A 15,262-nucleotide genomic window follows, 5' to 3' on the forward strand; every position below is an offset into this window, starting at 1 on the left:
ACATCAAAACTGACCATTATGTCAGTGTGTTGGAGTGAGAGGTTTTGTATACTGGCTTTAAAGTGGGCTGAGTATTTGTGTGTGATGGTGTGTTTTGGCTAATTTATATGTGGGGGAATCAATGCCATCCACTATGGGACGTAATGGCACATTTTGTTTGTGTATTTTTGGGAGTCCATATAATCGGGGGGGGGGTCTAGAGTTATAAGGTTTTAGTTTCTTAGTGACTTCCACAGGTCAAGAAGTGACTTTCTTAAGGAGTCTGTGGAGAGTTCTAATCTGAGAGCTGGTAGGATTATATTCAATAGGGAGGTAAGTAGTACGGTCTAGTACTAAAGCTTTAAGCTTACCTTTGCAGTCATTTTGATTTAGCACCACAGTAGTGTTTCAATTATCCGCTTTGGTGATTACTATGTTTTTGTTATTCTTCATTTCTTGTAGGACTGCACATTTGTCTTTGGATAAGTTGGTTTTTTGAGGTTTGGCTTTATTGAGAACACCGACTACATCCAGTCTGACGTTGTCGGCGATATGGTTAGGAAGGTTGCGAATCCCACGTTCAATTTGGATCATGATTTCTTCGGCAGGTATTCTTTTAGGAGCTAGGGCAAAATTGAGACCACTTGCAAGTGCGGTGAGTGCTTCAGGCTTTAAAACTACCGATGAGAGGTTGACTATGGTACAGAAGTAAAATTCTTTATCAGGTTTTCGTATTTTTTTAAGTGCGACTTCGTATTTTTTCGAATTCTTTTCTTGCTGATGTGCATGAGACGTCATAAAGTATCTTCCAAAGATCATGGCCGAGTGTATTCGAAAGCTCTTCCTCTAGCGCCCGTACGGTTTTGTTTACGTCGGCAAGGAGAACACGTGTCGCGGTAATTTGTTCTCTTAACAGGGCGAAGCTAGTGCGATTATAAATGCGTAGAGCTTTCTGTGAAGTAAAACGGTGCTTCAATTTGAAGCACCGTTTTACTTCACAGTTTTACAATTAGGGATTACCTTGTTATCCCGGCAGCGTTTTAGGAACGCCAGACGATTTAATCGTCTGGATATCTTCAACCTCATTTTGCCGTATTGACGGGCCTTTAGTGCGATGGAATCTCCGTGGATTATCATAATTCTAGTAGCAAGGTTTATACGTTGGTCATACATAACTGGTAATTAGTTTACGGAATTAACAATGCAAAATAATGTATATTAATTAAAGGTAACTTTAATAAATAACTTCTATATTTCGGCAATGTCACATTGCCATCTTCAGGAACATAAAGATATGGTATGTGCACACAGGCACTAACAATAGCAAATGAGGAAGAAAGCAAGACACTAACATTGTTCCTAAAGTCCTAATGGTGCCCTCTTGTGGGCTAATTTGGTTGTCTTGGCCGTTGGGCTGAAAATCTCAAAATGCAAGTCTCCCAAATTTGGGGTAGTTTCATGCACCCAAATTTGTTGAGGTTAGGAACGTTTTTTTAGGGCTGATGATGATTCCTTGAATAATCTTTCGTATTTAAACTTGCTGCAGTGTATTATTTTTGTTTTCTTCCAACAAATTCTATGATGAGTATCTAAGGCATGGTCTGCTGGCCCAGAGCAGCTGTACTGGTGAACTAAACCACATCCACAACACTTTCTTAGCCAATGGCTATAACCCCAAAAAAATCCAAAAAATACTAAAACCAGTAAACCACAACCCCCCTCCCTTCCTCCACAATAAAGATTACACCAAATCTATCACTATCCCCTACATCCAGGGCACCTCTGAGAAAATAACCAATATCCTCAGAAAATATGACCTTACTTCTTGTTAAAGACCATATAAAAAGTTGGCATCCCTTATCCGCTCTACCAAAGACCAACCACTTCCCCTAGACCTACCTGGTGTATACCAGGTCCCTTGCAGCTACAAATTGTCCTACTTTGGCCAAACAGGCAGAACAAAAAATATCAGGATTTCAGAACACAAAGACTACATCCGGTTTCACCAGCACAGCCGCTCTGTGCTAGCAGACTATGCCTTAGATACCCATCATAGAATTTGTTGGAAGAAAAGAAAAATAATACACCGCAGCAAGTTTAAATACGAAAGATTATTCAATCAATCATCATCAACCCTAAAAAACGTTCCTAACCTCAACAAATTTGGGGTGCATGAAACTACTCCAAATTTGGGAGACTTACATTTTGAGATCTTCAGCCCAACGGCCAAGATAACCAAATTAGCCCACCAGAGGGCACCATTAGGACTTTAGGAACAATGTTAGTGTCTTGCTTTCTTCCTCATTTGCTATTGTTAGTGCCTGTGTGCACATACCATATCTTTATTTTCCTGAAGATGGCAATGTGACATTGACGAAATATAGAAGTTATTTATTAACGTTACCTTTAATTAATATACTTTATTTGCGTTGTTAATTCCGTAAACTAATTACCAGTTATGTATGACCAACATATAAGCCTTGCTACTAGAATCTATGATTATGTAGTTAAATTTATAATGCATGTATGCAAGTGGCACATCAACAACGTCAATCTTTAAAAAAAAAAGATGTTTGACACACCTGGGTAAAAAAGTTCGCCATCACTGGTCTATCATCACCCACACACACACACACACAGGTGTAAATATCCCTGTGTGTATGTGGATTTTCTGTGGGTATATAATTAGGAACTATAAAAACTTTAGTTACCCCAACATTCAAAATTTATCTGCTCAGATAACATTACACTCAACAACAAAACTCACACACATTAAAAGAACCTTTTTTAACCAATGACTACACCTCCCACCAGATAAAAAGAATTTTAACACCACATACCTACACCATCCTTTCCACCCCCCTCCAAACATAGGTAACTCTATCACATATATAACGGTTGCTAGCTTTTTGTGTGGTTTATAAGTGATTACAAGATTGTGCTCTTTTTAAGATCTTAGCCACCTTTTCTGAGATGTCACTAGTACATAACGGCATCTCAGAAAAGGTGGCTAAGATCTTAAAAAGAGCACAATCTTGTAATCACTTATAAACCACACAAAAAGCTAGCAACCATTATCTGCTCTCCCAAAGATCAGCTACAACCTCTGGATTTACCTGGAGAGTATCTAGGTTATGTAGCAGCTGTAACTGTTCATACTATGGCCAAACAGGCAGGACAGCCAACATCCTTATATCTGAGCACCAGGTTACATCTGTTTCCAACACTATTGTTGCTCAGGGTTAACAGATCACTGCATGAATACCCAGCACAGAAGCAGATGGAAGAAAGCTATCTTACTCCACCACAGCAAATTTAAATTCTAGAGGCTTTCCTCGAATCTGCTGCAGCTCATACCAACTATCCCAACCTAAACAAATATGGTTGTACCAAACTTCTTCTCATATCGGAATCCTCATCAGCAAGATAGTCAGCACAACAGCCACGAACACTCAACCAAAAACTAATAGAACTTTGGGTCATCCTGTATCTCTCCTGTTCCATCTTTGTTACTGAAGTGTGCCTGCATGCATATGTTTAATACCAGTGTATTAAGTATTAATCCCTGAAAATGCCAATTTAACTTTGGTAAAATATAGGAAGTAATAATTAAATAATTTCAGTTATTTCTAGTCTATGCTGTCAATTTCTTTAAACAACACAATGCTGGAGAATCAACGTATAAGCCTAAACATCAGAATTACAAGACTTACCAAGAGAGAACCCTACCAATAGCTAAATTAAAAAACTTAATTCCTTACTCAACAAAGTGATTAGGTGGGATGAAGACACTAACGAAAAACTTAAGATCCATTTTGGTAGGTGCCATGTTTTTATTGTCTTCCAAAAGTATATAAGGGAGGAGTTAAACTCAGCCAGACTCAGACCCATAGTAGACTGCATAGACTTCTCCATCTATCGCTTAACCAAATTCCTAGCTTGTCTTTTAAGCTCCTGCACTGGCCACAAGTGAAGAATTCATCAGATTTTTTGAAAAAAATAAAAAACTTAACCCCTCAACCAACAGGGTTGAAATGTTGAGAGGTACAACATATTCTACCTTTAGCTAACACTCTCCAACTGTTGAGTTTCAGCTGAGTTTCCTCTGAACATAAACTGAACTGTTCAAATTTGCCATGCATTCAGGCTATTTCATCTGCAGGAACCAGTTCTACAAACAGATTGAAGGAACCGCCATGGGAAGCCCCTTGTCAACTAAACTTGCTAATTTCTACTTAAAGCATCTTGAAGAATTCCTATTCTTTTCACAATCCCAACCTTCCATTTGGGTTTGATATGTAGATGATGTGTCATTTTGCCAATTGGCCAGACTCAAAAAAATCTCTACTTAGCTTTTTAACCAAAATCATGCATTGCATCAACTTTACGATGGAAAAAGAAAAGGATGGGCAATTAGCTTTCTAATTGCCCGTTTCTAACTAGACGTCCTTCCTTTCCCATACCTCTTCTGAAAGACTTACTACTTCTATTCACCATAAACCTTGCTTCACAGGTGGCTACATACAGCAAAAATAAGCACATCATTCATCTCAAAAAACAGGCATCTTCAAATTTTGGCTCAACGGAGCATAAGTCTGCTCTAATTCAAAAGCTCTCCAACAAGAATTGAACACCAATCAGTGCATCTTACTATAGAACAGTTTCACCTCAAGGAAGTTTAAATTCATCTTGGACTCTTACAAGCTGATTGCCAAAAACCCCAAATCCATATGGCAAGTTCCAATCCCATATATTGCAGGCATCTCTGAGACGATTGCCAAGATCCTGAAATATATAATTTAGTTCTTACTTTTTTCCCTATCAACAAAATCTCCTCTTGGTTACCATCTGTAAAAGATAAACAGCCCCCCCCCCCCCATTGTCCTTGGTGTTTACCAAGTTCAATGCAAGTTCTTCCGCTCGTACTTTGGACAAAAGGACATTCTGTTGAAAAAACGACAAGAACACGAATCTTATATTAACAACAATAAATGTGAAAAATGCTGACTGAGTGTCTAAAAAGCAAATATTTGGGCTAGGGCCCAAATACTTGCTGAAGCACTTTTGCATAGCCCAAATTTAAAATGGAAGGATTGTCTCTCCATTACCAAGATTTGGAAGAGTCTCAATCTCATAAATTTTCAAGCAGTAATGTTCTCCCTATTTTAATTTTTAATCATTATTATTATTTTAATACAATGGTGTGTCATTTCATTATGCAATTAAATTTTATTTCAAATCATTTCAAGTCTGTAAATAGGATTAAGATTCTTTGTTGTAGCTTCACCTTGTGATCATAATGATGCACCAATAATGACCAGTTTGTTTCTGGATGAATTGTAGTAATAAAATTACTATATTCCAGTGAATATACATGTATAATAATAATGGCTTTGAAAAGGTGATAATTACTGTCCTTTGCAGCATAAGTCTAAATTTGTGTTCATAGAAAATTCTATTGAATAATTGTGGAATTTTGGGGTATGGGTTGGTGATATCGAACATACAGCCTCTCTCAGATAAGCTGATCCTGCTTTTTCAGGAAGTGGTGTTTTCCACTAAAGAGACACTTGTGACTTCAGTGAGCATTCTTAGTACAAAAGGACACCTTCCTAGTTAGAAGAAATACCACCTAGATCTATCAAATGGTATAAAATCTTCACTGCCTGGTGAAAGACCAATGCCCTGCTTATTGCAGCCAGAATTGGCTATTGTTCTGTTTGGTTCCCAAAGCAGAGGCTACAGTTTCAGCTCCTCCCCTCCCAATTTTTCAAATACTCTGTGGATATTCATCAAAGGTGTGCCAATCATACAATACAGATCCAGAACCACCTCCATATGCAAGAGTACAGAATGAAAACGGTTAAGCAATCTGACAGTCTGAACATATAACAGAAGATTGTACTAGATGGCAACACTTTTAGGATGTTTCCTGATCAGCTGGTGCATCTTGCTATAATCCAACCACATAAGTGAGAGCTCTCGTTGGCAGACTGCTAAGAAGAGTCAATTCATGTTGAAGGGGAGAAAGAAACAAGATGATGAACGAATTGGTCAACAACACACGAAATCCCGTGCTTTGTAGGTAAAATTTTCCAACTGTTATACAACCAAAATAGTTACCACTTTAAAAGCTACAATGATCATAAAAGAGAAGTTAATTATCCGACGTGTAATAATAAACAACTCATCCCACAATACGGATTGATTACCCTATTATAGGAATGGATTCTCCTTCTGTTGACATGTGCAAAAGTGTCTTGTATCTGTGGGCATACTATATCAGGCTGTATCTGGAGAGAGAGAGATGTAATAGTATGCATGGAGCACTTATCGAGGCCACATTTTGACACAGACTAGATGCTCTCTATATGGGCTACATGTCTCTATCTATTCTCACAGTGCATTCCCTTGCTCTTTTTCTCTTCACCTTCAAAATATTAACATGACAGTAAACCTAAATAAATATAGTCAGTTAATGTAAAAACCAATCTCCACATCTAAAAAAAATTCCCCCAAACAATTAAAAAAAATTGAAAACAAATCTCACAAAATTTTTTTTCCACATTCACTGAACATGTGTGGTATAAACACCAACCTAAATGTTGTGCACCATCACCTGCAGATATCCAGGCCAGATAACAACCATGGCTAATCATTGTCCAAACTATCTCATATGTTTCCTTCTGCAACAAGGGTATCATTCTGATATTCCATATTAAAGGATGCCTAATCTTGAATCTCCCCTTTTCAACCTTCTCTGGCTTAAGAAGGTCTTGCCTCATTATATATCATTTATCTGCTGCTCTAGCTAGCAATTTCTCCTACTTCAGCAAATCATTCTGACTGCTTAGAATTCTTATCTATGAAGCTTGATTTCCTGCAATCCAAATTTCCTAACACTAAAGCCATCTTCCTAGGTGACTTTATTGTCCACACGTCTAACTGGCTATCTTTATCCAACCACACTGACCAAGCTGGAGAAAAGCAGAGGTATCTGCTGCAAGCAATGACCTAAAGAAAATCATTCATTATTCAACTAGAATTCTTCATAATCCTCTCTACTCAACCCAACACTCCAGATCTCCTTCTAGGTATGGTATTGAGGTGGCTGCACTTCTCAGTAATTCAGATTTCATTCTCATCCATATTTCATCTACTGAATGCCCACCCCTCAGCCATTCATAAACTCATGTAATTTGGCACCACAACAATGCCAAATGGGAAGATCACCAACATTTTTGTCACTGCTTTACATTTTGTTGAAAATTACTACTCTATATTGAAACCGTGATTTTCCATGATGTATGTGCAAGTGATGGAAGAAAATAAAAGAGCTTACTGTAAGTGGCTTGAGACAAAAACTCCAGCTTCACAAACAGCCTACATTGAAGCCCATAACACCTGCAGAAACTTTCATTAACATGGCTAAGTCTGACTTTGAAAGGGCTAAATGTAGAAAATGCACTGCCAGTGTCAATCACATTCATGCCTTTGGTAGCCATTTCTGTCCATCTGTGTTCTCATGTATCTCGCTCTCTCTCTCTTTCTCACACACCCAGATGCAGTATTTGTAACATCAACTGAAGAAAAAGCTGATTTCTAAAAACATTCTTGTGATCCATCATCATCAAATTCCTGCCATGTACCCTCAAGGGGTGTACAGGATATGATAGTACTACATAAAAATTTACATCATTACTAACTTCCAATCTACAATTTTCCTCCAAATTAGTCTGTTACTTGTCAAGACTCCAACATTATCAGATCTTATATTTCTATCATCTAAGGAACTTTCTACAGTATCAATCCACCTATATCTTGGTCTTCCTCTTGGTCATTTTCCTGACAACCTCGCAGAGAACACCTGGTTTGCTAATCTTTCCTCACCCATTCTGTTTAAGTGACAATACCACCTGAGATTAGCTCTGCTAATGCATTCCTGGATGCTGACAATGTCAAGTTCTTTCCTAATATCCTTGTTTTTAACATGATTTGGCCATTGATGCCATCTGTTCGTGCCTCTAAACTTTCTCAGGACTCTCATATCTGTGGCCTCTAGTCTTTGGTCAAGTGTTTTACTTCTGACCCAGCTCTCAGATCCATAAGTTAAAACTGGTTTGAACACTGTCTTGTATACTGCTAATTTAGTGTTCTGACTAATTTCTCTCTTATTCCATATGAATTTATTCAATTGACTTCCTAGGATACCAGCTTTGTTGATTCTGTCGTCTATTTCCATATTTAATTTATCATCTTCACTAAAAACCATGGTTAAGTAGTAGAAATGTTTTACTTGTTCCACAGGTTCTCCATTCATAACACAGTTGACATTTTCAACGATTCTGCCTATTTTCATTGTCTTTCTTTTTATTGCTGACCTTCATATCATATCTACTACAACAGTTATTCAATTTAGTCAAGGAATCTTGCAGACTTGTAGCAGATTTATTTAGAAGTATAACATTGTACACATAAAGCAAAGAGCTGATATTAACATCTCCAATTTTGATATCAGGTTTAATACCACTTTATTTCATAATGTGATCCATATAGATAATGTACATCCTTGTCTCACACCAGATTTAACATTAAACCATCTTCCTGTACTTCCTTCAATTCTAACTGCTGACTTACAACTCAAATAAAGACTAAGTATTGCTTGATATAATGCCCCATTGACACCATATAACTGTAGTGTATTGAATAGCTTCTCTCTTGGCACCTCGTCATACGCCTTTTCCAGATTGACAAAACTTAAATATAAATCTTTGTTATATTCCGATGCTTTCTCAACTATTGTCGTAAAGTGAAGATCTGATCTTGACAGCCTCTATTTAGCCTGAATCCAGCTTGTTCTTCACCAAGCTTTTCTTTCACAATTCTTCTCAACCGTTTCTCAAGTATACTTGCATAAATTTTACCAGGTAAAATTTATGCAAATTTCACTCAGTAGGGAAATACCTCTATAATGCTCAACTTCGGTTTTATTTCCTTTTTATATATTGGCACTATCAGAGCTCTACTCCAATCAGTAGGAATTCGTCCCTCTGTCCAGGCCTTCTGGAGCATGCAGTACAGCCACTGTAAGACTTTCATACCACCATACTTCAGCATTTCTGGTAGAATATCATCTACTCCTGCTGAATTTCCACATTTCAAGCCTTTTATGGCTTTTTCTACTTCAAGTATGGATATGTATTCCGACTGCATGCCTGGTCAGTGTGTTTTACCACTGAGCTATCACTGCTTGTTTTATTTAGCAATTTTTCAATGTAATTACTCCATACTTCAAGGATATCTTTTTCTCCTGTTTTCATGTCACCTTTATCATCTCTAACTCCTTTTACAACATCTTTCCTCGATTTCTAAGCTTCTTCAACGACCTCCAGAATATCTTACCACCTTCTTGATATTTATTTTCAATGTTCTTGCCAAAGTACTCCCATTACTTTTGTTTAGCTAGTTTTACACACTATTTAGCTTTCTTAGATTTGTCTCTGTATTCTCTCAGAGCAGAAGCTGACTTATTTGCCAGGAACTTTTGATATGCTTTCTTCTTTTCCTTCACTGCCTCTTCAACTTCCTGTGTCCCATGGAGTTCTGATTTTTCTATCCTTGCAGACACCTCACCACATGCCTATCTGCCTGAACCAATCAGTGTTTTCTTCAATGCTTGCCACTGAATCTCCAAGGTTTGATTCCTGTTCTCAAACTCTCATTTTTTCTTCAATAATCTTTGTGTATTTTAGTCTACAGTTCACATCCGAGAGCTGCTCAACTTTTATTCGCTTTAAAACTTTCTTACGTGTTATTCTTTTCAATACGAAATTCAATTTTATCCTGCTCAAGACTAAATATTGATCACTTCCAATTTTAAATTCTTTGTACATTATGGTGTTCTGCACCAGAGAGAAAAGATCAGTATCGATAATAACATAATCAATGAGACTTTTCTTATTCCTTGCCTCTTCTCTCCATGTGAATTTCTGCATATTTTTATGTTGGAACATGGTGTTAGTAGTAATAACCAGTCCATGGCCTGAGCAGAAATCCAACAGGTATTTGCCATTATTATTAGCTTAGCTCTTTTCTCCAAATTTTCCCAGAATATTTTTGTATGTCTGACAATCATTTCCTGCTCTGCTATTTAGATCCCCAACAAGGACCAACTTTTCCTTTTTCATTATGTCAGTTGCTTTTTCTAAAGCATCAAAAAATTCCTCCCCTTCTACTTTAGTAGAACCTTCTGTGGGACCATAAGCACAAATAAGTCTCATTGTCCAGTTCGCAATTCTGATATTTGCCGCATCACTCTACTTGAGACTGCCTGCCATTCAAGAAGATTAGCCTCTTGTTGAATTTAGTGTTGAATACTATGGCCAGTGGTTTGTTGGGACTAGCTCGCACCGGCTTGTGCGAGCCTGTTGTTAAAATTTTTCAAATTTAGTGAGCCGACAAATCTTGCCCGACTTAATTTTTTTAAGTCGGGCGAGACAGTTATTAAAATTCTTTATGAAAGGATAGATGATGAATAGTGGTATATACTTTTTCTCATAAATAATTTGAAATTGTGTAATAAACACTTACATATATTATTATTATCAAAAATAAATGCATAAAGGAGAATTCACAAAACGCAAACTCAATTTACGAATGGGAATTTGGAAACGATTTTATTTACTAAACAATGTCTGTATTCATTAAAACACAAACATGTTATCAAAACTACCGAAATGGGTATTTGAATAAACAATAATGCCTTATTTTTTGGCAAATTTCCAAGAACTTGCAACATTAAGTTCTTGGAAATGCAACATTGTTGCACTATCGATAAATACAAAAATTCATCGCGACGGCTACAGTCTCTGGTCATTCGATCGACTACGAGTGGTAATATTAGTGTTACATTTTTTTTGTTCAGGATTCCATATGATAATAGGTAAGTTGTAGGTAATATAGCAACATTTTCTTTAATATATGTTTTTATTTCGTTTTTTTCTTTTTTTTTTAATAATTAAAATAATTTTAATCAGGGTTAGAGTTTTGCGGTCAAAGAAGCAGATAGCCGTTAGTTGAAAAAATGAAACAGAAAGAAACTTCTTAAACATTAAAAGGACAAAATTTGAAGAAGCAGAAACAATGACATCTGAAGATACAATAGAACTTTGTGAAGAATCAAATTTTTCATAAAGCGAGCCGGTTGTTAAACATAAAGCAAGCTGGTTGTGAAAAATTTACCAAAACACCACTGACTATGGCTATTCCTTCTTTTCCTTGATTGTCATTGCCTGAATATAACATTTTGTATTTATTGCTCAGAAAGATCTCACCAGTTTTGGTCTTTTTTGTTTCAGTTACCTCTATTATGTTGATCTGGTACTTATCTAATTCCTCAGCTAGCTCCATTTCTTTGACATTCAGGCTTCTTATGTTGATAGTACCAATCTTTAACTCTGGTGAAGTTGAGTTGGGGTGAGTTTTAGGATTTGTTCCAGTAGCTGACTTTTTGCTGTTTGCACCTGGTTCCCTGGTGAAAACAACGGAGGCCTTGTTTAACTGGGTGATTCCCCAGAAGACATGAAATTTTGTCATGTTGTACCATCATTTTGTATTTTGGTTTAAGCCAATAAGAATACAATTTGGTTGGCTAAATCCCAAATTGGCAGCCCATCCTTGTTTGTTCAGTATCCAGGTAGATACCCAACAGGGTGCACCACGAGAAGGTGAGGATTGGACATTAGTTCAGAAGCCCTGTCGGTTCTCCACATTCCTTTAAAGGCTATGTGGATGTCTCCTCTCAGTTATATAGCTTTGATCCTTAAGCACCCTCTTGTGATCCAGCTCCAGAAAAGAGACATGACCAAGATAAATCACCTCCTTTCTTTACTGGGGAACAATGCACCACATCATATCTTCTCTTCTTTATATCCCTTTTCTGCATGAAATTGTTGGGCTTAATGCATTTTTTTTTTTTTTAATTTTACTTCTATTGATTATATTCACAATTCATTTGTTCTGACTAATTTCTCTCCTATTCCATATGAATTTATTCAATTGACTTCCTAGGATACCAGCTTTGTTGATTCAGAATACACTCATCTGAGAAAATTGTTATTGTCTTTTTAAGGTACTAATGACATCCAGTTTTTGTGTAGGATGGTGGTAAAAACTATGCACAAGTATAGCAAAAGTAAAGTACACAGTGTGCCTATTAAGTAATGAGATTGATTTTTTACAAGAGAGCTCTTTGAATAAAAGCCACAAATGTGTTTATAGTTTTGACTGCTAGAGATTGTTGTAATCACAGGTGCAACTTTCGAGTTGGATGATGCAGCAGTTTTTGTGTGGCAACCATTAAAGTAAGAGTGTGTCAGAAATTGCATCATGGAGCAAAGAGCTGTGATAAAATTTCGCTGTAAATTAGGAAAACTGCTAGAAGTGTACCAAGACCTAAAAAAGTTAACACTGATGACTGTCTGAGCCATGCACTGGTGTTCTGCTGGTTTTCAATGTTTAAAAAGGGGAGTCCATGGAAGAGAGGGTGCCATCCACCATGACATGAAGTGAACAACCAGCTGGCCATCTAGTTACAGAGGGTGACAGGCAGACTGAAGAAAAGAAGTTTGCAAAGCAGATCTTGATGCCAAACACAATTGAAAGCCTTGGAAATATCAAGGGCAACGGCACACGTCTCTACAAACCTTTCCATAGCATGAGTCCAGTGGCGAGTGATGTAGGCTAATATATCAGCTGTGGGTCTGGATTGGCAGAATCCATACTGGTGGTTGCTGGTTAACTGGTGAGGTTCCAGGTAGTGAAGAAGTTGACCATTGATAACTGTCTCCATTATTTTGGAGAGGATTGAGGTGATGGCAACTGGCCGGTAGTTCAATGGTAGGTTTTTTGGAATGAGTTGGATATATGTTAGTTTCCATGAGAAGGGATAGGTGCCAGCTGAGTACAGAAGATTGAAGAGACAATAGAGGACAGGTTATGTCTTTGTGCTGAAAGGCTACAGGAAGCATATGATGCTTAGTTGCTGCTATGGAAGGAGGTCAGCTGTTATGGGAGATAGGTGGGAGCACAGGTGAGCAGACGTTGCATCCAATGGCTTTTGCAAGGGACCAGAAGACATGGCTACCAATTGGACAAGCTTTCTGCTAGTGGCTATTATGAAGTTGGATTTGGATTTTCTGATAGATGATTTACATTTATTGCATACTTCTACATAGGCAAGTATGAAGCTTGTGTTCTTGATGCAAGCCACCTGCAATAAGCTGAGTTTTTTCCTTTGACTACTTTCATACATCGTCTGTTGAACCAGAGCTTGGAAAGTGGATGAGTATTTCAGATGGAATGGGGGATGAATACCAGCATGCCACTGAGGATGATTTCTGTGACTCATTCAGTTCAGGTGCCTGGTCAGAAGCAACAGTCATTCTACTTTGTATCATTGTAGTGCCAGAGGACATGAGGTTGGGTGTCAGAGGAAGAGTGTTGTGAGACTGGAAACTTGCAGTAGACTGTGGTCTGAGTTGCCAAGAGGAGAGGTCACTTGTACAGTGTGTCCAGAATCAAAGTTAAAAAAGATCAAGGATATTGGGAGGGTGGAAGGGATTATCTGGAATGCGTTAGATATTGTTGCTTATAGCAAAAACTTATGCATTATGTGTGGCTTGATCTGCAGTGTTGGAGAAGGGGGAGCCAGCTGGAGATGTGGACATTCAGGTCACCTAGGAGGATGACTTTGCTGTTTGGGTAACTGAATTGTAGATGGTCACGTTTCGTGGAGAGGTTGGGAGAGTCATTATCATTGTTAGTCGTTATCAATGTCAGCAAGGATAGAGTTATGCATACTGTATTGGTTGGATTATATTACAAGAAATTGATGAAGCTAGGGATCTTGGAGTTATGGTGGCTGAAATTCAATGGTCACACTGCAAAAATTGAAAATACAACTTAGAGGATAATCATGATGTTGAAATGAATAGTGATATGTAAGGATAAGGAAGTCATTTTGCCACTTTACAAAGCCTTGATATGACTATACCTAGACTACTGTGCACAGATTTGGCCTCCTGTGTACAGAGGGGATAAAAAAGCTGTGGAAAAGATGCAAAGAGTAACAAAGATTATTATTATACAGGTTGGCTAAATTTACTAAATTATACAGGTTGGCTAAACTCCATGGAGTCAGGAGACTCATTGTGGGAGTCCCATTATTCACACACACTAAAAGTATGAAAAATATTGTTCACACATGCATGCAGTAAAGATGACATCAGGATTATGGAATGCAGACAGGACTGTTGAGAGTATGTGGACTGCAGGCACTGGTAAACAGGAGAAAGAGAAGTGATATAAAAGAGGTCTATAAACTTTTGAAAAGGTTATCAAAGGAAAGGGTTTGAAAGGATTATAGGTTATCAAATGATGAAATTTTTTGTTATGTGATGGGTGGGAAGGGAACAAGATGGCATCCATGAAAGTTAAGTTTATGTGCATTTTGGAAGGGATGAGAGCTATATTTTTCATTCAGAGAGCAGTGAGTGGAACAGTTTGTATGTTGAAGTAGTGAGTGCATCCAGTGTGAATGAGTTTAAGAGAAGATATGCCATCTAGTGTGGGTGATCTACGACTTCCCTTGATGAGTCCTTAACTCCCTGGAGGTTTTTGATTATAATAATAATTACAAAATGTATTTAAAATAATTTTTAATTTATTCTATAGATATTCAATTTACATAAATGTCTTTAATTATAGTCAATCTATAATTAAAGAATAAGAAAACTGTGAAGGAGAAAAGGGAAGATAAATAAGTTTTATTCACTTTGAAAGATAAATCACATATAGGAATTTTTTTCTACATTCTCTGCATAAAAGGATACATAATAAATTATTCTTAAGTACTGTAGATTGTTGCTGTACATCTTCAGGAGCACCATAAACTATAATATTCATAAAGTCCATGAAGATCTTTTTCAATGAAACATTATTTCATTATTAGTTTTTAAATCTTATTTCAAAAAAGTAGATTAATTAATACTACAGAATGTGGTAACTAAAAGCTGTTAAAATTACTTTACAATAAAGTGATATTTTCCAAAATATTTTATGAATACCAACTTACCTTTAATATTAAAATTTTATGGTTGCAATATGTGGTGGTAAATCATTTAAAAAATGAGGTACAAGAGCTGATAAGTAATATGAATATCAATTCATAATTCATATTCTCACGTTTTCTCCACATATTATATCAAATTTTATTTTTATACAC

At 37.0% G+C, this 15,262-nt stretch overlaps 1 protein-coding gene across 7 annotated transcripts in view; it reads right to left on the bottom strand.

Moving 5' to 3' along the window:
- Positions 1-15,262, bottom strand: part of Tbce (Tubulin-binding cofactor E) — a 319,945-nt gene that overhangs the window by 95,347 nt on the left and 209,336 nt on the right. For 5 of the 7 annotated variants that reach the window (XM_090399264.1, XM_090399265.1, XM_090399266.1 and 2 more), the window contains exon 11: positions 14,871-14,930. The exons of the other annotated variants lie outside the window; for them this stretch is intronic. In XM_090399264.1, the coding sequence (XP_090255390.1) occupies positions 14,871-14,930 (60 nt within the window). The remainder of the gene's footprint in view (positions 1-14,870; positions 14,931-15,262) is intronic. 7 annotated transcript variants of the gene reach the window in all.

Source organism: Typopeltis vanoorti, chromosome 10 (genome assembly GCF_054136105.1).
Source record: "Typopeltis vanoorti isolate ZY-2024b chromosome 10, IOZ_Tvanoo_1.0, whole genome shotgun sequence".
Classification (NCBI taxonomy): domain Eukaryota; kingdom Metazoa; phylum Arthropoda; class Arachnida; order Uropygi; family Thelyphonidae; genus Typopeltis; species Typopeltis vanoorti.